The following is a 25,668-nucleotide window of genomic DNA, read 5'->3' on the forward strand; positions in this document are numbered from 1 at the left end:
TTTTGTGTTGCTTTACAGATTAAACTGGGGAAGTTTCGAATCTTTACAATGTTGGCTACTCCCACGCACCCGTCATTTCTGTTGCTTGTGTCAGCGGGGCCCGCTTTGGTCATGTTTGGTTTGACGACCCTTGACTCGTGTCCAGGACCACAGCCCTCACCGCTGTGTCACAAGTGCAGACTGACTGTGGCTATTCAAAAATCGACAGGGGCTGGCCCTATGGCATAGGGGTTAAGTGCGCGTGCCCCACTGCTGGTGGCCCAGGTTCGGATCCCAGGCATGCACCAATGCACCACTTGTCAGGCCATGCTGTGGCGGCGTCCCATATAAAGTAGAGGAAGATGGGCATGGATGTTAGCCCAGGGCCAGTCTTCCCCAGGAAAAAGAGGAGAGTTGGCATGGACGTTAGCTCAGAGCTGATCTTCCTCCCACACACACAAAAAATCAACAAACAATTCAGTAGAAGCACAATAGTTATGCCTCTAAAATGCTGCATCTGATATCTCGTTGGCAAAGACTACATTTCATTATAAGAACAGGTCTAGTTGCCCACAGAGAACTAGATATTAAACTGTGAACAGAGGTTTCCTACTGCTTGAAGGAGCCCGTTTAACAGAAGGTGATAAACATGCATCGATCTTGGACATAGGTGCTGGCTGTGCAAGTCCTCTGGTGTCCAGGGCTCTGCTCACTCGCAGGCAAGTTATTGTTTATGCAGTGGAATCCAGCAGTCATGCTACTAAATGGCAGCTCTTTAGAGAAGAGGCAGGAGGAGAAAAGCAAAACGTATGTCAGGCAATTTTTTTTGGTGTTTGAGGAGGTCAAGGAGCTTGGTGTCCCCTGAGTCAGTGCCTCAGCTGCCATCTTGGTGGCCTCCGAGGAGCCTATGGCTCTCACCACAACGCTCATCTGGTCACTCTGCCCAATGGCCACCGTCACCACTTCCTGAGCCATTGCCCCCATTCACCTTCCATCAGCAATGACTGGCACTGCCAGGACCATACATTTGCTGCCCAAGCTCCTGAGGTGCGGCCCCACTGGAGCCCACCTGCACAGAAGTTGCCTTCCGGACCCCAGCGAACACTCCCTGGCTGGCCCTCTGTAGGGCCCACAGCAGGTTGACTGATGTCTGGTCGCATCTGAGGATCATAAAGATGCATCCTGGTCTTAAGGCCATCATGCCTGCTTGGTTGGACCATTCATTGGTTCCTATATGCATCTAATTCCACTTTGCCAGGCTTTTTATTTCCCTTCATCAAAATATCTTGTTTGTTTTTCTGCATGTTGAACTCCAATGTTTGTGGTTGCTAGAATCTCTAAATTGTGCCCAGACCCACTAAAGCTGGTCAAACCTGGTATTGTCCAAACTGAGGTTGTTTGTTTCACGAATGCTGTTAGCTTACAGCTGCAAAGCTTTAATAGAGCTCCGTTATTCACTGAGGACTGGTTGACTTTTTTCATGGCACCTGGCCATCTTTTTTTTATAAGTTCAAAGTTATGCCATCTTTTAAGCCCAACTAAAAGTTGTCCCAGTGTGCATGCCTGTCACCTCTTCTACCCAATTGCAAAGATCTTCTGCTCTACGGGAGATGCTCTGAGCTCCCTTCCTTTTGGCACCCTAGTCCTAGGAGACCCGGAGTCTGGCTGCATCAGTGTGAGGGTGACTGAGGGTGGTGCCTTGTGACTGTGTCCAGCTGGGTCTGTGGTGCACTCTGATGCTCTCCAGAATCCCACTCACTGGCCTGCCTTCCAAGAATGCTTTTGGGTAATGATTTGTTATCCAGCTACCCTCCCAAAGCCTCTTACTAGTTCTAATAGCCTGTATATCGTCTTGGCTTTTCTATGTAGACAACCATCTTGTATAGTATTTTTAAAAAGCAGGTAATATGACAACCTCATCCTGTTTCTGACTTGACTAGGAACACACACTTCTAATCTTCCCGTTAAGTATGATGTGTGTTCTACACTTTTTGTCAGATCTTCTTTAGGCAAATCAGAGTTCTTGGTTGCAGATAACAGAATCCCCACTAGCTGACATAAGCAGAATGGCGTTTGTTATAAATGTTTAGGTGGTTGGAGAAGCTCCAGGAAGGACATGAAATTGGGCTTTTTTGCTACACAGCCAGTAAAAACGCCAGCACACCAAGGGACTTTCCTAGTGGACCACCATTGCCATGACTGCCCCAGGGACAGCATGCAGATGCCCGAAATTTGGTACAGCTGCCTCTGAAGAACCAGTGACGTGCCACTGCACAATCCAGAAAATCCACTCTCCCTTCGTGCACCGCCTCCGCTAGGTGCTCACTTTAACCTGGAAGTTCCACCCACATGCATCTGCCTTGCAGAAACCCAGGTCACAGGGATACTTAAGCCACAGGGGACTCTGGAAAAGGTAATTTTTAGCTTCCAGCCTCTTAGAGTTCAGGAAGGCACTAGCAGGCACTAACACAGAAGCCAGATAAGCCAGGTTCAGTATCTGCCCCATCAGGTTACAAAGTTTTCCCTCTTTCTCACTTGTTAAGAGGTTTTGTTTTTTTCCTTAATCATGAACAAATATTGAATTTTTTAGAATGTTTTCTGCCTCTCATTGAGATGATCACATGGTATTCTCCTCCTCCTCCTTTTCTCTTAACATATTGAGACACCCGAGCAGATATTCTGGTCATAAACCACACCCCATCCCTGGTGGTTTTTAACGCACTAGGATGCTCAGTTTGCTGTTATTTATGACTTATGCAGCTTCACTACTTTTTAGATACCGTGCCAAGCTGCTGTGACAGAAATGCAGGGGCTTCAATAAGCCAGGTCTTGATCTCTCCACAGGGCTGTCAGGCCCTGCTGGCCACCCCCTTGCCCCTGTGGCCGGGTCCCGCAGTCCCAGAGCTCGGCCCAGGGGCGGAGCTCACAGTCCTAGTCTCATCCCATTGGCTCGAACTTAGTGACGTCAGGCCTTGCTGCAGGACCGCGGGACTCGTGGTCTCGACTGGAAGTTTCATTTGCGAAAGGCAGGTGGGGACGCTTGTCCTCTTCAGTGGAGTGTGTTGACTTTGCCCAGTTTTGTCTTGCTGATACTCTGTTGAGCCTTTGGATTCTATTTCCTCATTTCTGCTCTTTATTATTTCCTTCTCTCTTCTTCCTATAGATTTGCTTTATTTTTCTTTCTTGGGTTGAGCCCTTAAGTCATTTTATTTTACATCTCTTTTGTTTTTAAATATATACATTTAGGGCAAGGAAATTCCCTTTAGTCAGGTAGACATTAAAAATATTTAACAACTGGCACAAGGGAACGCCAGCCAGCGTGGCTCCTGGAGCAGGACCCAGGCAGGGCACAGGGAGAGGGTTCTGTCGTTTCCCCGGGTCGGAAATGTGGCAGGCTCACAGCCTGTGCATCCACTACCACTCCAACCTGCCTGGGAGTGGCGCTCGGCTGTATCCTACAGGGTTGGACGGGTGGGCATGGGGCTGTTCAGGTAGAAATATCTCACAAACTGAACCAGATCTCCTCTCTAATCCATGAGTCAGTTAGGAGCCACTTTCCAGTCTCCATTATCTGAGGGGCGTTTGGCTGTCTTTTTATTGTTGATTTCTAACACACTTGCCCTGTGTTCAGAGAACAAGGGCTGTACCACACTGATTCTGTGACATTTTCTGCCATTTCCCTTATCACGGAGCATGTGGTCAATGTCGTAGTGTTCCAGGATGGAGAGACTGAATGACAAGCATGTGCACGCTCTCCTGGAGGTGTGTGTGTATTTGCTCACGCCTCTTCTCTCTTCCACATCCAACACCAGGTCCTGCTGCTTCTCCCTGGAAAGATTTTTCCCGCATACGTATCCACATCTACGTTCTCTTGTCCTCCACTCCTACCCCCTGGTCCAAACCGCTGTCACCGTACTGGTCCACAGCTGCCCTTGCCCCTCCATCTGTTCACTCTTGCCTAATACAGAGCATTCAGTGTATGCCAAGTGCATACCAAATAGACACAGTCTTTGCCCCCAGGGAGCTCACCCTCTCCTGGGGAGACCTTCCATAAATAAGAAAAGCCATCAATATATATGCTAGAGAGGCAGGGTGACAGGTGCTACGAGGGGCAGGAGAGTTTGAGGATGGGAGCCGGGCGCTCAGAGAGTGGTGCTGCCTTGCAGTCTCCTCCCCACCCAGATCCTAGCCTCACCCTGGCAAACTTCAACATCCCAGGATGCCCCTCCCTTCTCTAGTCCTTTGAAACAAAACTCTGTTCAATGTGAGAGCCCTCTGATGTGTCCCGTGGCATAGGGATCCTCACGTGTTGGCGCTGGCCGGCACAGATACAATGCTCAGTGCCCCGTGGAGACATTTCCTTTAATCTTCAAAACAGCCCTGTCACATGGTGCTGTTTTCTCCATGTCACAGCAGGGAAACTAAGGCTCAGACCCTGTGTGGTGACAGAAGCAGATGTTGAACCTGGCTCTCCCCATGGGCCCCTCACTCTGTGCTCTGCCTCCTGGCATCATTCATGCCATGCACGCTGTTCCTCAGCCTGGAAGTTTCTTTCCCTCTATTTTCCTGGTCCTCCAGATCGCAGCCCAGCACCCTCTCCCTCCAGGAAGCCCTCCCTGAGGCAGGCTCAGTCCTAACTTCCCAGGTCACATGCCCAGGAGGCAATGGCAGAATGGGTGGAGAGGAGGGGCTGACTTCATGGTGAGATGCTGAGGCTAGGGGGGCACAGGCGATGAAGAAGTAGGTGGAGACTGACCCAGTTGCTGCTAGTCTCCAGGTCCAGGCACCAGGAGTGGGCACCTGAGGGGCAGCAGGACCCCTAGTGCTGAGACAGAAGGTGCTTAGTTCTGGGCCTGAGGTCATCAGTTCAGCATGAGGGGAGGGAAGGGGCTCTGTGCAGGGGATGTGCAGGCCTGAGTGTGCTGAGGATGCAGCCTGAGGTGACAAGAGGGACCTGGAGAGGAGGCTGAGAGGTAGCAGGGCAGGGAAACAGGAGGAGGTCTGGGGAAGCCTCTGAGGGGTGTCTCCTGGGTGGGGCAGCCCTGGGGGCATTATGAGCCCCCCTCCTCTTTCCTTCGCCTCCAGGATCCCAGCCATGCTTTCTGTCCTCAGTTCCTTGTGGCCTCAGATCAGTGCCAAATCCCTGGTGGTGGGTGGAGCAGGCAACAGGAATGGGGTGGGTGGAGCAGGTGATGGGGCCTCAGGAACCTCTCGGCTCAGGCTCAGCCCACCGGGCTCCCCCTACCCTAGACCCCTTGGGGCCTCTCTCCCAGGACCTCCAGGACACCTCCTTCGAGCATACTCCCTCTGGTCGTGGTCTTCCTGCAACCACACCCCCTCAGCCTCACTTGCCCCTCGCCTGCCCGTGCACTGGTGTGGGGCAGGAGGGTCCCTGACGGCCACTCTCCCCTCAGGCCTCCCTGAACCCCAGCAACCACAAGCTAGATGAGGAGCTGTGCCAGACGCTCACACAGCGCTACGTGAGCATCATGAACCGGCTGCAGAGCCTGGGCTACAATGGGCGAGTGCACCCGGCACTGACCGAGCAGCTGGTGAACGCCTATGGCATTCTGCGCGAGAGGCCCGAGCTGGCTGCGTCTGAGGGCAGCTCCTACACAGTGGATTTCCTGCAGCGCGTGCTGGTGGAGACTGTGCACCCCAGCATGCTCACTGATGCACTGCTGCTGCTCTCCTGCCTCAGCCAGTTGGCGCACGATGACGGCAAGCCCATGTTCATCTGGTGACACCACCCAGTGCCTGCTGGCCCAGGCTCACTCTGCCCCAAACCCTGCAACTGCCATTAAAGCTCCCCACGACATTGACCGCAGAGCCTGCACCAGAACTCCTGGGTGGTGCTGCCTCATCTGGAGTGGCTCCCCAGCTTTCCCCTCCCCCGCACCCCTTTAGCCCTGCCTGCCCTGTGGGTCCATGCCCATTCTGGGGCCCTTGGCAAGAGCCCCAAGACCAAAGGGACCAGCTGTGTGGCCAAGGGAGTGTTCCTAAGGCCCTAAGGCTCCCCTTGCCCGGCAGTGGGAGCTCCTGAGACTCAAGGGGGAAGAGCAGGAAGTGGGAAAGAGCCGAGCTGGCAAAGAAGGGCTCTGGCTGTGTCACCAGCACTGGTGACACAGAGCTGAGGCCTGGGTGCAGAGCAGAAAGAGCTGAGGCCTGGGTGCAGAGCAGAAGGCAGAGGTGGGACCGAGACAGGGATGTGGTTGTGGGAGTCCCTCCTTCTGTACTGGGCAGGGACGAGGGGGGCGGGGGTTTCTGGACCCTCACTGAGGGCAGGAAGACATTAGAGGGAGGGGAGCCAGGAGAAAGCATCCTCACTCCAACCTGGGGGGGGGCAGCCTGGGGAGATAGGGTCCCTTCCCAAGGAAGAAGAGGCTGGCTCCATAGGAGCCCAAGACCTGGGGTGGTGAGGGCTCTCCCCACCTGGTGCAGGGGCAGAGGTGAGGAGCACAGGCAGGAGGGAAAGCAGAACAGAGCAGGGCAGAGGCGGGATGGAAATAGGATGGCGCACCTGGAGGTGACCTGCAGACTCAGTGGGGAAGGGCTTGTGGATGGTGCAGGAAGCTAAGGGGTATAGGCCAGGATGGTCGTCCCTGGGAGGGCAAGTGCGAGGAGAGAAGGGCAGTGCGGGGAAGCCCACAAGGTGGCCTCTGGCTCACAAAGGGGAAAGGAGAGGACCTGCCCGAGGATGGGGAGGAGGCTGGAACTGCGGTGGGAGGTGGGAACAAGGACCCCAGCCCAGGAGGCTTCTGGAGCAGCCAGAGTACCGCAAGGGAATGCAGGAGCCCCAGGGTCTGGGCTCAAGCAGACATAACATGTCAGCAACCAGGAGGGGTGAGGGAAGGAGAGGGTTGTGTGTGCTGGAGCCCTCTGGCCCCAGAGCTCCCTGCCTCTCTGCCCTTCCTACTCCCAGGCCTGCTACTTCTGGGGATCCAGCCAGACCCCTGGGAAGGGCAGGGAAGGACTCTGTGTACAGATATGTAGAGGTCTATAGATAGAGATTCTCTAGCTCTGTGCTGAGAACGCCTAGCAGCAAGACAAATCAGGAGCAATGAACACACCCAGCACAGGATCTTGATTTCTAAAGGGAATTAGGGACTTCTAGAGAACTGCGAAGTGGGGGCTGGGGGGGGGGCCGGCAGAAGCCCCTCCACTTCCCTGCCAGCGGTGTGAAGGGCAGCCCTGACCCAAACTCCAGGACAATTTAAGAGCCAACGGCAGGAGCTGTAGGAACTGGTTCACAGCTCGAATTAGAAAGGTGGGGCCCAGGCAGGCCCGCAGCGCCTGAGGGAGAGCGAGGCCGCTCGGTCCTCAGAACCAACGGAGCGGTGCGAGAGGGCTCCGCGGAGGAGGAGCCGGGTTCCATCTGGCTCGCGTGCCCCGGTGGAGCGGCTGCGCAGGGCCAAACCAACAACGGTCCCTTCCCCCCAGATTAGAAGCTCTTTGGGGTAGGGTCACAGCGCCATCACCACTGGGGGCCGGCCTTTTGGCGGTCTCTGCGGAGCGCTGAGTGGGCGGTTGGTCAATCCACTCCGAGGCCGTCTCTCATGGGAGACGTTGTCTTTGAACTCAGGCGCTAGAAATCGCGGCTCCGGGGGAGATACGGGTGGGGGGGGTGGCAGATCCCGTAGTCTGGCCAGCAGGAGCATCCCGACAATTCCACGCTGACTTGCGGGAGGGAGGGAGGGAGCAGGACGCAGCGCGCACGGCATTCCCCTCACGGGCGCTGCGACTGCGCGCAATGAAAAAGGTCGCCCTCCACTTGGTGCCGGCGGCACCCTAGTCCCCGCTCCCGTCGGGCGGGTCTGGGGGTTCTCCCTGCGGCCTTCAGGGGAGGGCGGGGCGAAGGACTTGGGGCGGGATCGCGAGGCCAGGGTCCCTTTCGCTTTCCCTTTTGTTCTATCCGCCGGCCGCCGAGGCTCCGCGCCGGTGAGGAGAGGGCGGCGTCCCGGAAGCGCCATCTCCGCCTGCGCCCGTGCCCCCAAAGCTCTCGGGCACCGCGCCCTCCCGGCTCCGCGCACAGATTGCGCCACGTGACCTTGACACTTGTGACTCCCCTGCAGCTCCTGCGGACGCACCGACGAATCGACTCGCACGCTGAAAGCGAATGAGTTGCCAGGGCGCCGCGCGGCCGAGAAGCCCGGCACGCCATGCAATCCCTGCCCGACTGGCCCCCGCCGGCCGGTGCCCTACGGCCCTCACCCTTCCCGCACCCTGTGCTGGACGCTCTCCACGGCCTAGCCTGCGCGCTGCTCTTCCCGGCCTACTGGGCCCTGGACCAGCTGCTGGGCTACTGGGCGCCGGCGGCGCGCCCGAGCGGCCTGAGGTGGCTGAGCGCAGCGGCGGGCGCCGGAGCGTCTCTGCTGCTGCTGCTGCTCGTCGGCCTGCCCCTGGCACTGCCGGGCCTGCTGCTTTGGCTGCTGCTGCAGGTCTGGCGCCGCCCCTTCTGCTACCAGCCACCTCCGCAGTGCTGGGCGCCCCCCGCGCCCTGGCGCCCCCCAACTGAGCCCGCGCGCTGCTTCGGCTTCCTCAGCGCCAACCTGTGTCTGCTCCCCGATGGGCTGGCGCGCTTCAGTAACTTGCAGCACGGCCAGCGGCGGGCCGAGGCCGTGGGCGCTGTGCTGCTCGCCGGCCTGCGTCCCTCGCGCTATGGGACTACCGGCTGCAGCCCGCCAGGGCCAGGGGCGCCGTGTGGAATGCTGATAGCCGCGGTGCCGGCGGGTCTGGACTTCGTGTGCCTACAAGAGGTGTTTGATCTGCGTGCGGCACGCCGCCTGGTAAGCCGCCTGGCGCCCAATCTGGGCCCGGTGCTGTACAACGTGGGCACGTTCGGCCTGCAGCCTGGGCCGCATCTCAAGCTGCTAGGTAGCGGGCTGCTGCTGGCCTCTCGCTACCCCCTGCTGCGCGCCGCCTTCTGGTCCTTCCCCCACGGGCGTCGCGAGGACGCGCTGGCCTCCAAAGGACTGCTTTCCGCACAGGTACTCGCCCACTGGCCGCGGCGCTCCCTGGCCGGGGAGGGGGCGGGGCGTGGGGTGGCACAGGCGAGGGTTGCTGGGGCCGTGCGTGGTGTTGCAGGTACATCTGGGCATTCTGGATGGGCGCCGCATCGTAGGCTTCCTACATTGCACTCACTTGCATGCGCCGAGTGGTGAGCCCGGCAGACGGGATCGACCGCGCGTGGGCAGGGCGTCCCGCCTCTGTGCGTGGCGGCGGGTCCCAACCCTCGCCTGCACCTCCCCTCTGCCCCTCCCCGTTTGTCCACTGCCCCAGGCTCCGCGAGCCCCTTGGAATGCCTGGGTGGGCTCACAGATCGGGGCCGGGCGGGGCCGGGGAGGGGTGAGGCTGAGTGTCCAGGATGCGGAATGGCACGCTGGGCTGAGCCATCTTTCCCCCGCCCTCCCGCCACCCCCGGCAGAGGATGGGCCCTTGCGCTGTAAACAGCTGACGCTGCTGCTGGACTGGGCCGAGCAGTTTGAGGCCGAGAGCCGCCAGGGAGACGATGCCGTGGCCTTCAGCGTGTTGCTAGGCGACCTGAACTTCGACAACTGCTCGCCAGGTAAGCGGAGGCTGCGGCGGGGCGGGACCACGCGGCCTGGCCCCGCCCACTCAGCGCGGGTCTCTCTCCGCAGACCATGCGCAGGAGCAGGAGCACCAGCTCTTCAGCCGCTTCCAGGACCCTTGCCGGCTGGGCAAGCGCCGGGAGCAGCCCTGGGCCCTGGGTACGGCACCCGGGCGGGGGGCGGACCCAGGGAGAGCTCGATGGCCGAGGCTCCCGCTGATACTGCCCTCCCTCGCCCTCCCACAGGAACGATTCTGAACACCTCCATGCTCTGCCACTCAGTGGCCTGCTCCCCGGAGATGCTGCGGAGGTGAGTGGCGACCGGGGGGCCAGGCACCGCCTGGAACAGAGAGTGCCCTGGCCTTGTGACACCGCCCCTCCTCAGGGCCCTGGAGCAGGAGGAAGGGCGCCACCGTTACCTGGCAGGCCCTCCCAGAGGAGGCCACCGGGCTAAGCCCTGGAGGGGCCGGCGCCTGGACTACATCACATACCGGGGAGTGCCCGGAGGGCCGCTGAACCCAGTAAGTGCCAGAGCTCAGGGCACTGGGCCGGCGGGCGCTGTGGCAACTCCTCAACCTGACTCCCATCCCCAGGAGGTGGAACAGGTGACATTCAGCACCGCCCTGGCGGGGCTCACAGACCACCTGGCCGTGGGACTTCGGCTCCGAGTTTCGATGTCCTCCTAAGGCAGGCACGAAGGCAACAGGTGTGAGGCCGGTGGGAAGACGGACAGGACGCAGAGCGTGAGCCCGGCCAGTCGCCGTGGGAACAGGGCGGCTTAAGGGATCTTTATTATGTGGGCCCTTCTCACACAGCCTCCTGGGCCCTGCGGTACTCATAGACGCTGCCGCGCTCAGGGAAGGCTGGAGGCTGCGGGGGCGACCCGGGTGGTGGGGCGGGGTCCTCCGGGTCCCCGTAGCCCCCGCCGCCTGGTGTGTGGAGGCAGAATACGTCCTGTGGAGCAGAGGACCAGATTCAGCGCGGGCATGGACCCCGCCCTGCCTCCCGCTGCAGTCCCATCCCCCACCGGGGCAGCGCATCCATAGCGGCTGGCCTGGACCACCGAGGCCCGGTGCGCGGCCCCTCCGTCCTTCGGGAGCCAAATTAAACTCAGTCTCTGGTTATATTTGCAACTCTGTTCTCTCTCTGAGGAAGAGAGTCCGCTGTGGGGGGGGGGGGGTCGGGGGGGGTGATGGGACGTGCCAGGCCGCAATCCTCACCCCGGGGTACACGGACACCGACGTCTTCCCACCCAGATTCACAGTCCGGCCGTCCTTGCGGATCAGCAAGTTTAGGCCACGGGCGCCGGGCTCACCCCCTGCGTGAAGATACGAGGTACGGGGTGGCCCAGGAGATAAGGAAGGGAGAGACACAGGAGGTTGGTGGGGAGATGGGGCGGAAAGTGGGAAACAGACCCGGCCGGCATGGGAGAGAGGGACGGCAGGGAGAAGGGAGAGGAGGCGCTCACCGCGGAGGCCGTATGGCTGGAAGGCACGGCGCTCGGTCAGCACCGACAGCAGCGCCTCCTCGCGGAACAGCAGCTCGCGGATGACGCCATCGCCACCCCGGAAGCGGCCGCGGCCCCCGGACCCCAGCCTCAGCTCGAAGCGGCGCAGGATGACCGGGTACCTGCGCAGGCCAGGAGCTCAGAGCGGCCCGCCACGGCCGCGCCCCCGGCCCGCCCCTGGCCCGCGCCGCTCACCTGCTTTCCAGGATCTCGGGGTCGGTGATGCGCGTGTTGGTCATGTGGCTGTGCACACCGCTGCGCCCGTGCCAGCAGGGGCCCGCGCCTGCGCCGCCCGCCACCGTCTCGTAGTAGCCCATGTGGGCGTTGCCCAGGGTCACGTTGTTCATGCAGCCCTGGTGGGGCAAACGGCGGCTGCGCTAGACTGGGGCGCACCCGCTCCCTGCCCGCCCCCCCAGCCCGCAGCCCTCCCCCCAAGCACGTTTGAGCTGCGCCCACGCGCCCGCCGCACCTGGGAGGCGGCGCAGGCCCCGAAGGCCCCCAGGATGACGTCCACCACGCGTTGCGACGTGAGCACGTTGCCGCCCACCACGGCCGCCTCGGGGGACGGGTCCAGGATGGAGCCTCTAGGAATCACGACGCGCACGGGCGCCAGGCAGCCCTGTAGGGGGAGGGACCAGCTCTAAGGCCCAACTGGGAGACATACGTGCCCCCTCCACCAGCACCCCTAAGATCAGTCCATTGTTGGGTGTTGGGCTGACCTCGCCCCCAGGCTCGCTCAGGGGGACCAGGGGCTTAGAGTCGACCTGGTGTGCTCGCACACAGCACAGCCCTGCGCACCTGGTTGAGCGGGATGTCACGGCCCACCAGACAGCGCAGGCAGTAGATGAGGGCGGACAGCGTGATGGCCCGCGGTGCGTTGAGGTTGCCGAACACCTCGGGCCCGGTACCGCTGAAGTCAAAGACTGCGCTGCCCTGCCCACCCGGAGGGGAGGGGAGAGGCCGTCAGCAGCCAGGTGGCCACACCCCTGACGCCCCAGGAGGCCCCACCCCCGCTGCCTGACCTGACTCAGGTTGATCTGCACATGGAGACGGATGGGGGAACCGTCGTCCATGTGGTCCTCCGCAGACACCTCCAGGGGCAGCCCCCGGGCCTGCCGGGAGGTGCCAAAGGCCCGCAGCATGTCCCGCACAGCAAGCTCAGCGTTTGCCTGGCAGAGTGTATGTTCAGCGGCAGCCATGCTACCTTCCAGGTGGGCCAGGTGCCCCCCTTACTCCCCACCCAGCTGCCCGGGGGCAAGCACAGAGCTGCCTCCATGCTCCTGCCCCCAGGCACACCTGAATATGGCCCATGTAGGCCTGTACCACGTCCAGGCTGTACTGCCCGATGAGCTCCCCCACCAGCTGGATGCCCTTCTGGTTGGCTGCCACCTGGGCACGGAGATCTGACAGGTTGTCGTGCAGGTTCCGTGTGCCACTGCAGCCCGGAATCTTGCCTGGTGCCCTCAGGGCCTCAGTTACCGCTGGATGGATGGGGTCACCTCTGAGCCACCCTCCAACCCCCGGGACCACCTGGTGCCCTGCTCCACACCTGCTGCACCTCCATTAGGCACTGTGGGCCCCCATGTTGGCCCTTCACTGGCTCCCCACAACTCTGCTGACTCCTCCCAGCCCCCAGCCTCCCCCTATCTGCTGAACCCTGTTCCCACACCCCAGCCCCATGGCAGCCAGGACTGGGGCAGGCAGCTATATCTATGACCTCTCAGGAGCCGGAGGTGCCTGGAGGGGGGGCCCAGGGGGTGATGTGTCACTTAGCAAACCCTCCTCTCTCCTTCTTCCTCCTGCCCTGCTTCCACCTGGCCCCACTCCCTCCTGCCTTTTCCAGGCTTCCCTCTCCTCTCCCAGGAGAAAAACCATTCCTTTGACCCTCCCTCTGTCACACTGCCCTCAGCCCTATGGCCCCCACTGGCTCCCACAGCCAACTGCTTTGAAAGAGTCTGTGCCCACCCCCCAACAGGTCTGGACAAGGCCTCCATCCCCTGGCAAGTAGTGCAGGTCCTGGCCCCAGGGACCACTCCCCACTTCCAGAAAGCCCTCTCCCGAGTCTGGGTCACAGTCCTCTCTGAGGTTCCTTGGCCACTGGGTCCTCTGTCATGTGCCTGCACATGTCCCTCCCATGATCTCTGCCCCCTGCCGCCACCCCACATTGACCAAGGGAGTGGCCAGACCTAGGTCACTCTATTTGTGTCCTTGGCACCTATAGCAGCCTGTGGCTCTGTTCCCCACCCTCTACTCCGCCCATGTTACCTCCTCTCACTCTGAGACGCCCCCCTAGGCTCCCAGATCCCTGCAGCCTCAGACCAGCTCTGTATTTCTGCTGCCCCTGCCCCTCAGGCTCCACTACAGCATCTGCCCCACCTTCCCTGAAGCTGCTCTGTGCCCTCTCAGTGGCAGAGCCTCCATCCTCCAGCTGTCCAAACTTGACTTCTGCTCCCAAATCCCATCAAGTACCAACCTCAATCTCCAAACAGTTGTCCCCAGCCCACCTTGCTGCCCAGCTTGAGGCTCAGCATCATCCAGGTTGCCTGCAGCTTCCCCACCCCACTCCCCACGCCCAGCCTCCAGGCCACCCTCAGAAACCCTGTCCACTCTGCATACAAGCAGGGGGCTCTCAGGGTGCAAAGGCAGACTGTGAAGCCCTTCACAGGCACCCTGTCGCCCCACCACCCAATGACTCAGGCCCAGGCCCAGGCCCAGGAGAGCTTGCCAAGAGCCTACAGCCCCTGGCCCCTGACCCTACTGTTTCTCTGCAGCCCCCAGACCCAGAGCAAACCCAGTGCAGACTGTCAACACCACAAGCAGCTGCCCTCCTTGAAATAGGCTCCTCCCTCTCCTACACCCAGGCCCTTTGGTATTCTGGCAACTCTCCACCCCAAAACCACTGAGGCCTTCCTGGGCCCAAGCAGAACTCGTCTCAGCCACTCTGATCATCTCTGAGAGATGATCTGCAACCTCCCCACGGTGTCACTGCCCAGTTCCCCCAGCCTCAAGGCAGGCCTGGGCCAGTGGGCTGCATCCCAGTGTCTGGCCTGGCCTGGCTTAGGCAGTAGCCATGTGTACCAGCCCACTGAATCCCCATCCCCCGACCCCAGCCCCACTCCCACTCACCCTCCTCCTGGAAGACGCCCCCCTGGACGAGTTTAAAGGACAGGAAAACAGCACCCTCCTGCTGCAGCGTGGTGGAGTGGGGGGGCATGGAGCCTGGTGTGATGCCCCCAATGTCTGCATGGTGCCCACGGCTGGCCACGTAGAACACAGGCCTCGTCTGACCCGGCCAAAACACCTAGGAGTGGAGAGCAACAGTCAACTGGTAGGCTGCCCTGCCCCCCAGGTACTCAGGCATCAGCTGATCAGCCACCCTGCCCCTTGGGTGCCCAGGCAGCTTCCTCACCGGTGTGATGACAGTCAGGTCAGGCAGATGGCTGCCCCCTGCGCTGGGGTGGTTACTCAGCAGCACATCGCCAGGGTGGAGGTCAGCCCCCAAGTGCTGGATCTGAAGCCAGGAGACAGGTACAGAGTAGGGAGGGGGCAGGGAGGGGGCAGGGGAGAGAGGGCAGGGAGGGGGGACCCGCCGAACCTGGAACTGCACCGTCTCCTGCATGGCGCCCAGGTGCACAGGGATGTGGGGGGCATTGGAGACCAGCCCCCCATCAGGCCCAAAGAGGGCACAGGAGAAGTCCAGGCGCTCCTTGATGTTGGTGGAGATGGCTGTGCGCTGCAGGATGCGGCCCATCTGCTCTGGGGGCACAGAGTGACCAGGCGCCCGCTGGCCCCAACCCACCCACAGCAGGACCCAGGATATGGAGAGGCAGCACCTGCCACCTTCAAGGCCCCTGAGGCACAGTCCCAGGACCCAAAGGTAGCCGTGGCCCACACAGTGAGGCTGTGGCCAGGCCTTGTCTTGCCTGTGTGGGGTGCACCCCCTTCCTCCTCACCCCTGCCTGGAGCCCCAGCAAGAACCTGGTGCCCACATCAACCCTCCGCCCTGCATAGCACAGTAAGAACCTGGGGCCAAGGCACAGGCTTTGAGGCCCCCAGCAGGCCCCCAGCCTAACCCTGCACAGACAGGTTCACTGTGCTGAGCCTGTTTCCTGCTCATACAGGTTGGCAATCACAGATCACTCGGCTGCTGGTAGGAGGAAGGTGCCCACCTTGCCCAAGGCCTGCTGGTGCAGCGAGGCTCTGCCATCCCAGGGCCAGGACCACACTGCCCACCCTGTCGCCAGCAGGGACTCTGCTTCTGCCCCTTCCTCTGGGTCATACTTTCTTTCTGCACAACCCTGCCAGCCACACTGCCTATGCCTACCTTTGCCAAATATGCAGACCCACCGCCCTACACCACAGGGAGCAGGGCCTTGGAGAAGGATGGCGGCCGCCACTCACCAGCAATGCTCATGAAGCGGTGCGAGAAGATGGACAACTGGATGGGGTCAAGCTGGGCGCCCACTGTGCTGGGGGCCTCAGCCCCCACGGAGATTCGGATGTCCCCAGTCTCAGTCACCTCTGCCTGGCAACCTGGTTCCACCAGGATGGTGCTGGGGCAGAGGTGCAGAGAGGATGGAGGGGCCAGGCCAGACCCTGCCTCCCAACCAGGGTCCCCACATCCCCAGGCCACAGGACACCCCAACCATAATGGGACCCCAGAGTTCTTCAGACTCCTGCAGCCTTGAGCCAGAGAACGCCCCCACCAGGGCCCCACAGCTTACCTAGGTCCCAGCAGCTGTGGCCTCAGCCCTCACCCCCATGGCCCCACCTGGGCCAGGCCTCAGCCCACCTGTTGCTGTCGATGATGAGGCAGGGCCCCTGAAGCTTGTGCCCATAGCCTAGCTCTCCCAACAGGTACACAGGTGTCTCCTGGTAGCCCCCCTCAAAGTAGCACTGGGTCATCTGAGGAGCATGGGGGGGATTGAGGTTCCCAGGTCCAGCACCCTCCCTGGGTCTCTCTGTCCACACCTGTCCCCGTGTCCCTTGTGGGTGTGGGGGGGTGGGCATAAAGAGGGCCACCAACCTTGTCTACCCGGGGAGGCCCCGTCTGGGCTTTGGGGATGTCCTCGAGACGAAGGCCACTGCGGCCAGTGCCCCTCACGCGCACATCGTCCACCACCACTGGCCGCTCAGGGATGATGAAGCCAAACTCCCTCATGTACCTACATGCCCAAGGGCCCCGAGGGAGCCATCAGCGAGAGACGGCCAGGCTGCAGGCTATCCCCAGGGCTTCCAGGATGCAAAACTTGCATACCTCTCCACAAAGGCTGCCCCAAAGTCACCGGCGCAGGGCGAGCGGGCGGTGGGTGGGTGCTGGTGGGCGGACACCATCAGGGCACAGTCCGTGCCCTGGTAGCGCAGGTGCAGGAAGCTCTCAGTGCTAATCTGGGACCTGCAGTGGGCAGGCGGGGCACTCACACAGGGCACCCCACGAGGACCCCTGTCCTGCCTCCTCCAGCACTCGGAGTCCAGCCCACCTTGACCACCGCCCAAAGGGGCCCAGCACCATCTGGGAAGCCAGGCGGTAAACTGGCCCAGGGGGTGGCTGGGATACTGCAAGCCCTCTGCCCGGCCCAGCCCACCCCCAGAGCCTCACCTGCGGAAGCCCTGGGCCTGCAGGGCATCCACACACTGCTCCTCCAGGCAGCGCAGCCTCTGGTCCAGCTGCACAAAGGTCTCAGGCACATAGGGCAGCGAGCAAGGCTCCTGCGCCTCGTGGACCACATCCGCCAGGGCTAGCCCCAGTGCCGACAGCAGCCCGCTGTGTCTATGGGGACAGGGGCCACCCGGCGATGAAGGTGAGGGCACCTCTCAAAGCCAGCCCCCCGCCCCGGGACACATGCACCAGGCCCAGACACACCTGTGAATGTGGACAGTGTCCATGCCCAGGGCCCGGGCAATGGCACAAGCATGCTGTCCACCAGCTCCCCCGAAGCAAGCCAGAACATGGGCCGAGGGGTCGTGGCCTCGTGCCTGGGGAGTCAGAAGGGGGTCAGGAGCCTACCCTATCCTGTCTGGCCCCCCACCCCTCGCCCCTGTCGGGTTCCCTGAGTAGGAGGTGTGGGGTTGGGGGCAGGGCTGGAGGGCAGGGCAGGCATACCTGCGTGAGTGCGCGGATGGGCCGGCACATGGCCTCGTTGGCCACACGCACAAACCCCATGGCCACCTCCTCCAGGCTCAGCGGGGAGGCCGGGCAAGGCCCATTGGTCAGGAAGCTGTTGACCTCGGTGGCCACAGCCTCCAGGGCCTTTTGGGAGGCCTCAGGGGATAGTGGCTGGTTCTCTCCCGGCCCAAAGATGCAGGGGAAGGAGGCAGGTAGCAGGCGACCCAGGACCAGATTAGCATCCGTCACTGTCACAGGGCCCCCTGGGAGGTGTGCACAGCGTTGGGGTTGGGGGCTGGAGGGGGGTGGCCAGGAGTTGGCAGCAAGGGCAGGACTGAAGGGCTAGGGCAGGCCTGGGCAGCGTAGAAGGGGCCTGGCAGGGCGGATACCAGCTCTTACCTTTGCGGTAGCAGGCGGGGCCAGGGTGGGCTCCTGCAGACTCAGGGCCCACCACGAAGAGGCCTGACCTTGGGAGAGGGAGAACTGGAATTAGAGGTGGGTTGGGAGGCAGGGGTGGGGGTCCCTGCCCAGGTGTGTATGTGGGGGTCTGACCTGAAAAAAAGGCGGGAGCCCCCACCAGCTGCCACTGTGTTAATGTCCAGCTGGGGGGCCTGGAGGGTAACGCCGGCTGTGCTGGCCTCAAAGACATGCTCAAATTCCCCAGCGTAGCGGCTCACGTCGGTGGACGTGCCTGGGGGAGATGGGTAGTAAGAAGTCATCTCACACCTAGATGCCTGGCATTGACCAGCTCGGCAGCTGAGCCTCCCTCGGACCCCACCCTTCGGCCCTCATACCTCCCATGTCAAAGCCGATGACAGGTTGGCCGCCCTCCACCCGGTAGGTGGTGGCCGAATAGCCAACCACACCCCCAGCAGGGCCAGAGAGCACAGCGCGGGAGCCGCTGAAGGAGTCCATGGGCGCCAGGCCGCCATCGGAGCGCATGAACAGCACCTGCACATCCTGTGGGCAGGCAGGTGGGCAGTGAGGGGCTGGGCAGGCACAGGCTGGGGCAGCAGGAGCAGGCAGGCAGGGGGCCTCACCTTGAGCTGGCCCTGGAAGCCACGGCAGAAGCCCTGCACATAGCGCTGGATGGTGGGCGTGAGGTAGGCATCAGCACAGGCCGTGTGCCCCCGAGGCACGATGCGCACCATGGGCATGGCCTCCGAGGACAGTGACACATGTGTGAAGCCCAGCTCCCGGGCCAGTGCGCCCACCTGCTGCTCATGCTGGGCCCACCTACAACAACGACCCAGTGGCACTGTGGCTCACACCCCCAGCCTACTGCCCACCACCCATCACTCACGGCCCCCAGCCAGCCCACACTCACGTGTAGGAGTGCATGAGCACCACAGCCAGGCTGTGGATGCCTCGGGACAGGAGCCCCTCCAGCTTCCCACGTAGGCCTGCTAGGTCCACGGGCTGCTGTACCTCCAGTAGGTCCCCCGTGCAGCCTGCAGGAAGCCCATCAGCGCCCCATCAAGGGCCCGTCAGGGCCTGCTGCCCCCATATCCCAACACTGGAGGCATCCGCACCTTTGACGGGCGTCCCAGCGCCTGGCTCCCCGCGATACAGCACCACACGCTCGTCCACCTCCAGCACCTCTTCGTACAGCACCTCGGGCATGGGCACGGCCTGGGGGCAGGCAGAGGCTCAGAGGAGGCCAGGCCTGAGGGTCCTTGCTGGGGTGCTGTGTGGGTGGGGCAGTGCAGGCGAGGGGATGTGTCCCAACTGGCCAGTCAACAGGCCCAGGAGACACAGTCAGATGGGCAGCCCCAGCAAGCCCAGGGGGCGGCTCTCTGCCCCCAGGCATCTGAGTCCAGCCAGCTGCCTGGCCACCCCCAAGAGCAGCTCCTTCCCAGGACCTGGCAGTGGGTGTGCAGGCGGGAGTTGGGGGTGGGTGGGGGTGGGGTGGGAGTGGGCTCCCACTCCTCACCCTGAATAGGCTGGCTTGGGGTGCCCTACATCTGGGGTCCAGGACGTGGCAGACAGGAACAGGACAACGTGACCATTCTGAGGGCTGGGGGGACACAGTGTCCCCTACGAGTGCCCGGAACCTGCTCTCTACCTCTCAGCTGGTGGCCGTGGGTTGACACTGATCCTGCCAAGGACCCTCCCTGAAGGGCCAGGGCATCCCTGGGAAAACGCGAGCTGCATGAGCTGCCGCCCGCTGGCAGGGGGAGCTCACCAAATCAAAGAGGTCCTCGCGGGCCTGGGTGCCCACGTGCAGCAGGTCTCGGAAGCCGCGTGTCACCAGCAGCGCCACCCGCTCCCCCCGCCGCTCCAGCAGTGCATTGGTGGCCACTGTGGTGCCCATGCGGATACTGGCAATGCGACTGGTGTCCAGTGGCCGGTCCCTCGGCAACAGCAGGCCCCCCTCCTGGGAACCACGTGGTCAGTGTCAGGCCTCAGGCCCAGGGGTCCCTCCCAACCCCGCAGCTCTGCCCTGGCCACCTGCTCTAGGATTCGGCGGATGCCCTCGGTGGGTGCGTCCACATAGTTGGCAGGGTCCTCTGAGAGCAGCTTCAAGACCCTCACATGTCCCCCTGGGCACTGGGCAAAGACATCTGTGAAGGTGCCTCCACGGTCGATGGCAAAATGGAAGCGCCCCTTGGGGCTGCCCATGCTGATAGGGCTGGAGTCAAGCAGTGACTCTTCAGCTTGTAGTCCTGGGAGAACTGGACAGAGGCAGTGAGTCAGCGGGGAGGCCTGGGGGTCATCCACATATGGGCAGCCCTGGGCAGAGCTGGGATGGGGAGAAGTTGGGGGATTCCAGGTTCAGCAGGTGCCCTGGGCAGAGCCATAGCTGTAGGACCCCGCTCAGAGGGCAGCCTGAGGCGGGGCCAGAGCTAGGAAAATTGGGGCGCCGAGCCCACCCAGTTCTCTGCGCCCTGGGTTGAGGCGGAAACTCAGGGCCTGGAGCAGGCCTTTCAGAGATGGAGGCGCTGCGGGAGCCCTCGGGCTCGGGGATCTGAGCTCTTTTAGCACGAAGAGGCACGGGGGCTGGGGGACGGTGAGGGGAGCCCCACCTCGAAACTCCTCGACCTTCAGCCGCGGGCGCTTGGGACAAGGGGACGGGGCGGAGTCTGCGCAGAGGGCGGGGCAGGGCGGTGGCCCGGGGCGGAAAGCAGCGGGCGGTGGGGGTGGTGGGAGCGCCGTGGCCGCGGGGAGCGGTGGGGGGCTAGGTTCCAGTGCAGGGCCCACCTGGCCGGTCAGGTCCGGGTCGCTCGCCGTCTGCTCGGGCCGCTCTCCCTCCGGGCCCAGCCCGCGCCCGCCCCCAGCCCGGAAGCGGGGTCCGCCCCCCGCACGACCGGTCCCGGCGCGCCAGGCCGTCCCGGTTGCGTCAGGCTCGGCCTTCCCGGAGCCGCCTCCTTCCTCCGCCGCCAGCCATCCCGAGGATTGCCGCGGGGCGGGCGGGGAGGGGGCCGTTCCCAGCCCGATCCCGGCGGCGGCGCTGTGCTGGCGCGGCCTGGGCTCCCGGGCGATTTCTCTCCGCCGGCCGCCAGGCCCTGCGCCAGCCCAGAGCTCGCCGAGCGTGGGCGCCCTGGGGACCCACCTGCGGGTGCCCCGAGGCAGGGGGAGCAGGCTGGCCCCCAGACAAACAGTAGCCCAGACGAGTTCGGACTGCGCACTGACGCGGGGCAGCCAAGCGGGGAGGACAGGGCGGGGCAACAGGGCTGGAGTGGAGGGGCTCGGCGAGGGGGCCGCGGGCGCGCGCGCCCCACAGAACCCCCTCACTCCCTGAGTGCGCGCAGGTGCTGTGGGCAGGGCTCCTCCACACCACCTACCCCGGGGCCGACCCCGCCGTAGCCGAGGCTCGGAAGGGCAGGACCCTCATGACACCTGGGCTGATGTCACCAGAGGTCGCCGCCAGTCCCATGACAATGAGGCGGATAGAGGAAAGCTGCCTGTGTGCCTGCCCAGGCCTGGGGTGGGCATGAGCTGTGAGAAGCCTGGGGAAGGCCTTTCAGACATCCGGAGAGGGAAAGGTGGGGGGTGGGGCGTGTCCCAAGCAGAGGGAACAGTCGGTGAAGGGGACCTCAGCTGATGTGCCAGGCCAGAAAGCCAGACCGGCAGGGGCACCACCTATGCCTTGGGCCTCCCACGCACACCCCAGGCTTCCTCGCTCACCAGGAGCCTTGCTGGACCTGGAAGCCTGCTTGGTCCCAGGAGGCCCACAGAAGGTGGGCTGCGCTGGGAGCACAGGCTGCAACAGGGCTCTCCACTGACTGGTGGCCTCTGGCAGCATCCTCCATATGTTGGGGGTGTTAAAGGGCAGATGGGGAATGAAAGGAGATGTGGTTTTGAAGGAACTGGACCAAGCACCTGGCTCAGGTCACCACAAGAAAGATAGATATGAGATCCGATGACTCAGAGCAATGCCAGGCTCTGTGATCTGATTTCCCCCTCACACCCTCTGACTTTGGCCCATGGCCTCCTCCAACAGCCCAGGCTCCAGCTGGTGTCTTCCCTCCTCCAGCCCTGCTTGGGCTGAGCGTCGTGGACTCCAGCTCCCTAGCACACAGGGATCAGCCCTGGGATCAGGCATATGGGACCCACATCCCTGAGGATGGGCTGTGATCATGTCCAGATGACCGCCCACCCAGTGGCAGGTGCCTGCCATGGTACTGCCCCCAGACTCCTAGTGCAACGACCTCCCTACTGCCTTCCCTGTCCCTCACGTCCACCCGGGCCCCTAGACAATCACTGTAGCCAAGATGCGGGAGCCCTACCCTCACCTGCTCTGAGCAAACCACGGAATGCTGGTCAGCATCCCCACTTCAATCCAGGACCCCCATCCCCGCAGGACTCATGGCAGCTGTGCTGCAACCAGCCCCTCAGCAACACAGCCTCTCCAGCCTGACAGTCAGCTGAAGATCCATCCAGAAAGACCCATGACCCCACCCCCACCCACCATCACCTGCCATCCTGTACTCAGCCTAGGGGCCTGTGCTCTGGGCCAAGCCCACCTTTGCCCCCGACCTCAAGCCTTTTGGCTGCCCACGGGCATCACCCTGCCTGCCCCCCCATTTTCACCCCACTGCTAATGACCATCAGCTCACAATCGCATCTTCTAAAGGCCCTGTCCCCATGCCCCTCCAGCAGCAGCCTGGGCTGCTATGCTCCTCATGGTGCCCCCTTCTACCTCTGTTCACCCCTGGGCTCTCTTGACCCCCCTCCACTGAAATCGCTCCAAGCAAGACCAACGAAGGCCCACCTAGCTGACCCAGGCCTGTTCCTCCTCTAGCTGTTCTGTGCATCTGCCCACTCCTTAGTCCGTCTCTGGGAAGCATTTTCTGCTCTGGGCTCCTGCCCTGCCTCGTCATCTCCCTCCTGCCAACTTCCTTCACCATGTCTTCCTGAATGATGTGTGTCCCAAGCAGTTCCCCTCTGCTGTGGACTGAATGTGTCTCCCCAAAATTCATATGTTGAAGCCTAACCCCCAGTGTGATGGTGTTAGGAGGTGGGGCCTCTGGCAGGTGATTAGTCATGAGGGTGGGGCCCCATGATGGGATTAGTGTCCTTGTAAGAAGAGACCTGAGATCTTGCCCCTCCCTCTTTCTCTCTCTCTCTGTGCCATGTGAAGATGCAGCAAGAAGGTGGCCATCTGTAAACCAGGTAGAGAGCCCTCACCAAGAACCGTGTCTGCACCCTGATCTCAGACTTCCAGCTTCCAGAACTGTGAGAAATAAATGTTTGTTGTTTGGGCCAGCTCCATGGCCTAGTGGTTAAGTTTGGCATGCTCCACTTCGGCAGCCTGGGTTCAGTTCCTGGGCGCAGACCTACACCATTTGTTGGCGGCCATGCTGTGGCGGTGACCCACATACAAAGTAGAGGAAGATTGGCACGGATGTTAGCTCAAGGAGAATCTTTCTCAAGCAAAAAGAGGAAGATTGGCAACAGATGTTAGCTCAGGGCAAATCTTCCTCAGCAGCAAAAGAAAAAAAAAGTTTGTTGTTTAAGCTGCCCGGCCTGTAGTGTTTTGTTATAGCAGCCTGAACTCAGACACCGTCTCTAGTTACACTCTCCCCTTGGTAACATCCACAGCCCCTCAGCAGCACGAACGAAACACAGTGCCAGGCCTGACATGACTCTGAGTGCCCACCTGGCCACTTGTGTCTCCCATCGGCTCTGCGTGGCCACAGAATTCCCCAAACATGGTGCCTATTTCCATGAGGCCTGGGGTCACCTCCTAGCCTGCCCATTCCAGGGGCAGCTCCTCACTTGCAGCACTCCAGCCAAACCCTACGAGCTGCCCTGGAGCCCTTCTTTCTCACTCCTGATGAAAATAATAAGTTTTCATGTATTGACGTATATGGGGAAGCCATTCTAGTCTAACCCTGGTTCGGCCTTAACTACGTGTTTGTACTTGTATTTCACGTGTTTGTACGTAAGGGAGAAGCAGTAACTCTCTGTAGCTGTACGTATAACCCTTTTCTCCTAAAGAGGAGTCAGTCAGTGCTCCCATATTTTTCATTTTTTGTCAAAGCAAGAAGTAAATACTTTAGATCTGTTAAATATATAAATAGAGTAAATAAAGTTTAGTGTTCCGCATGGTAGCATTTGCTAACAAAAAATAAAATAAAAATTGTTTTTCCCAGAGCAGCCTGACTTATGGCCCACCCAACATGCATTGTGCATCTGCTCCATTTTCCCAAAGCAAAGAATGCACTCTTTAAAGACAGGAATGAATGTCTCCCTTTCTCTGACGGCGATATCAGTACTACTTTGAAGATAGGCTTTTCTTCCCAGAGAGCCAAGGTCAAGTTGACCTGCTGTGTGTGTGCGAAACTTCAGCGAAACTTCTCCTTGTGACTTTCGGGAACAAAATCATATTCCTGTCATGCTTGATGATGTTCTTTGTTCTGAAATGGTATATAATCGTGCTGTAAATCATGCTTCTCCAGAGGGCTTTCTTTTTTTTTTTCTGTGAGGAAGATCAGCCCTGAGCTAACATCCATGCCAATCCTCCTCTTTTTTTATTTTTTTCCTAAGGAAGACTAGCCCTGAGCTAATATCGGTGCCCATCTTCCCCCACTTTATGTGGGACGCCGCCACAGCATGGCCGCACAAGCGGTGTGTCGGTGCGCACCCAGGATCCGAACCCGGGCTGCTAGCGGCGGAGCGCGCACACTTAACCGCTACGCCACGGGGCTGGCCCCGGAGTGCTTTCTTCCCTGCAGAAGAGAGTGCTTCCCGGCTAGTCCTCACATTAACTCAATCAGTATCACTCTATCTTTCTTATCCATAGATTGGTTATTGATTATTTGTGTCAACACACCCCACGCCTAACCTGCCAGAAGTCCTATTGTTACTTTGACCTTTAAAATGTATATCCAAAGCCCAACTACTCTGTACTCCCCACCCTGGCCAAGCCTGTCACTTCTCACCAGGAGAGGGACTGTGCCCCACCCCCGTCAGTCAGGGAGCCTAGAGGGCACAGGCCTGGGGGACAGAGCCTGCCCTCAGCCTCCTTCTGACCTGTAAGGCCCTCTTGGTCCTCTTCTGCCCTCCACTTCAGCAACACTGGCCTCAGCACTGTCAACACACCCAACTCACTGCCACCCCAGGGCCTCTGCATGGACTGTTCCCTCAGCCTGGAAAGCTCTACCCCAGCCTCGTGGCTACCTCGCTTCGGTCTAGCTCTGCTCCGATGTCACTTTCTCAGAGATGTCACCTTCTCCCAGCTGCACCTCCTAAAACAGCCCCCACCTCGGCCCTTCACCACTTGCTTTGCTCCGTATGATACTCCGTAGTACCTGTCAGCACCTCCCAAATCACAGGCCTGCGGGAGCGGGGTCCTGCTCCTCCTCGTCTTCGCGCACCCTGAATGAGTGAAGCCTCGTGGGCCTCTGAGAACCGCCCCCGAGGGCCCTGACACAGCTCACCTCTTTCAGCATCCTTGAACTTGATGGTTCTGCGCCGGGTTGGCCGGGGGCTGGCAGCCACCTCAGCCAGGAGCCCAGAGCTGCAGAAGCCCAGGCTGCTGCCCCGGTTCCTGAGCACCAGCTTCAGCTCCTGGTTCTCCTGGATGAGCTGCACGAGCCGCCGCAGCTCTTCATTCTCCTGCGCCAGCCGCTGGATCTCCTGCCGCAGGCCCTCGTAGCTGCTGAGGAGGGACATGCCCAGCGGCGGCGGGCTGCAGCTGCGGGCAGTGGGCGGGCTGGCCAGGAACAGCGGACCCCGCCATTGTGAGGTCAGCAGCTGCCCTGCCCCCGCGCCCTGGCCGCATTCTGGGGCTTCAGAGCCAGGGCCCAGCAGTTCCAACCAACGGGAACAGGGCACACCCGACCTATGACCTCTGGCCCCCTGAGGGCCGAACGACTAGAGGATCCCAGACCTGCCCCAGGCCCTGGTGTCCCTCCAGGAAGGCCCCTCCGGGAGGACGGAAACATCTTCATCCTAGTCTAGCATGGTGTGTTGCAGAGAGGAGGGTGCGAGATCCTGGCATCCACCCCCCCAACCTCCCACCGCCCATCTGGCCACCCACTGGCCACCAACTGCAGCGTC

The 25,668-nt window shown here is 61.4% G+C and overlaps 3 protein-coding genes across 9 annotated transcripts in view; 2 read left to right on the plus strand and 1 right to left on the minus strand.

Moving 5' to 3' along the window:
- The window catches only part of SPATC1 (spermatogenesis and centriole associated 1), a 22,024-nt gene extending 16,301 nt beyond the window's left edge, over positions 1-5,723 (plus strand). The window contains exon 6 of the mRNA XM_058565131.1: positions 5,394-5,723. Coding sequence (XP_058421114.1) covers positions 5,394-5,723 — 330 coding nt within the window. The remainder of the gene's footprint in view (positions 1-5,393) is intronic.
- Positions 5,724-7,910: 2,187 nt separating this feature from the next.
- LOC131419692 (sphingomyelin phosphodiesterase 5-like) lies at positions 7,911-10,234 on the plus strand. 5 transcript variants are annotated; one of them, XM_058565140.1, is made up of 7 exons: positions 7,913-8,966; positions 9,064-9,136; positions 9,404-9,544; positions 9,618-9,707; positions 9,794-9,857; positions 9,933-10,068; positions 10,141-10,234. In XM_058565140.1, the coding sequence occupies exons 1-7, from the start codon at positions 8,139-8,141 to the stop codon at positions 10,231-10,233; spliced, it is 1,425 nt and encodes a 474-aa protein (XP_058421123.1). In that variant the 5' UTR covers positions 7,913-8,138; the 3' UTR covers position 10,234. The 5 variants fall into 5 exon arrangements, with proteins under 5 accessions (XP_058421121.1, XP_058421122.1, XP_058421123.1 ...); XM_058565138.1 differs by having other exon boundaries at positions 7,911-8,966; positions 9,933-10,234; XM_058565137.1 differs by having other exon boundaries at positions 7,914-8,966; positions 9,064-9,544.
- A 57-nt stretch (positions 10,235-10,291) lies between these two features.
- OPLAH (5-oxoprolinase, ATP-hydrolysing) lies at positions 10,292-25,160 on the minus strand. Of its 3 annotated transcripts, none has more exons than XM_058565134.1 (27): positions 25,047-25,160; positions 19,612-19,835; positions 19,346-19,537; positions 18,693-18,792; positions 18,488-18,611; positions 18,201-18,396; positions 17,955-18,120; positions 17,713-17,851; positions 17,560-17,627; positions 17,158-17,423; positions 16,918-17,030; positions 16,654-16,824; positions 16,312-16,449; positions 16,081-16,219; positions 15,847-15,959; positions 15,456-15,607; positions 14,650-14,810; positions 14,464-14,565; positions 14,181-14,355; positions 12,351-12,535; positions 12,077-12,223; positions 11,853-11,987; positions 11,524-11,673; positions 11,250-11,407; positions 11,016-11,176; positions 10,768-10,865; positions 10,292-10,501 (listed from the first exon to the last, which is right to left on the minus strand). In XM_058565134.1, the coding sequence occupies exons 2-27, from the start codon at positions 19,780-19,782 to the stop codon at positions 10,355-10,357; spliced, it is 3,867 nt and encodes a 1,288-aa protein (XP_058421117.1). In that variant the 5' UTR covers positions 19,783-19,835; positions 25,047-25,160; the 3' UTR covers positions 10,292-10,354. The 3 variants fall into 3 exon arrangements, with proteins under 3 accessions (XP_058421117.1, XP_058421115.1, XP_058421116.1); XM_058565132.1 differs by lacking the exon at positions 25,047-25,160 and adding an exon at positions 20,362-20,778; XM_058565133.1 differs by lacking the exon at positions 25,047-25,160 and adding an exon at positions 20,187-20,238.
- Positions 25,161-25,668: the final 508 nt, after the last annotated feature.

Source organism: Diceros bicornis, chromosome 21 (assembly GCF_020826845.1).
Source record: "Diceros bicornis minor isolate mBicDic1 chromosome 21, mDicBic1.mat.cur, whole genome shotgun sequence".
Taxonomy (NCBI): Eukaryota; Metazoa; Chordata; class Mammalia; order Perissodactyla; family Rhinocerotidae; genus Diceros; species Diceros bicornis.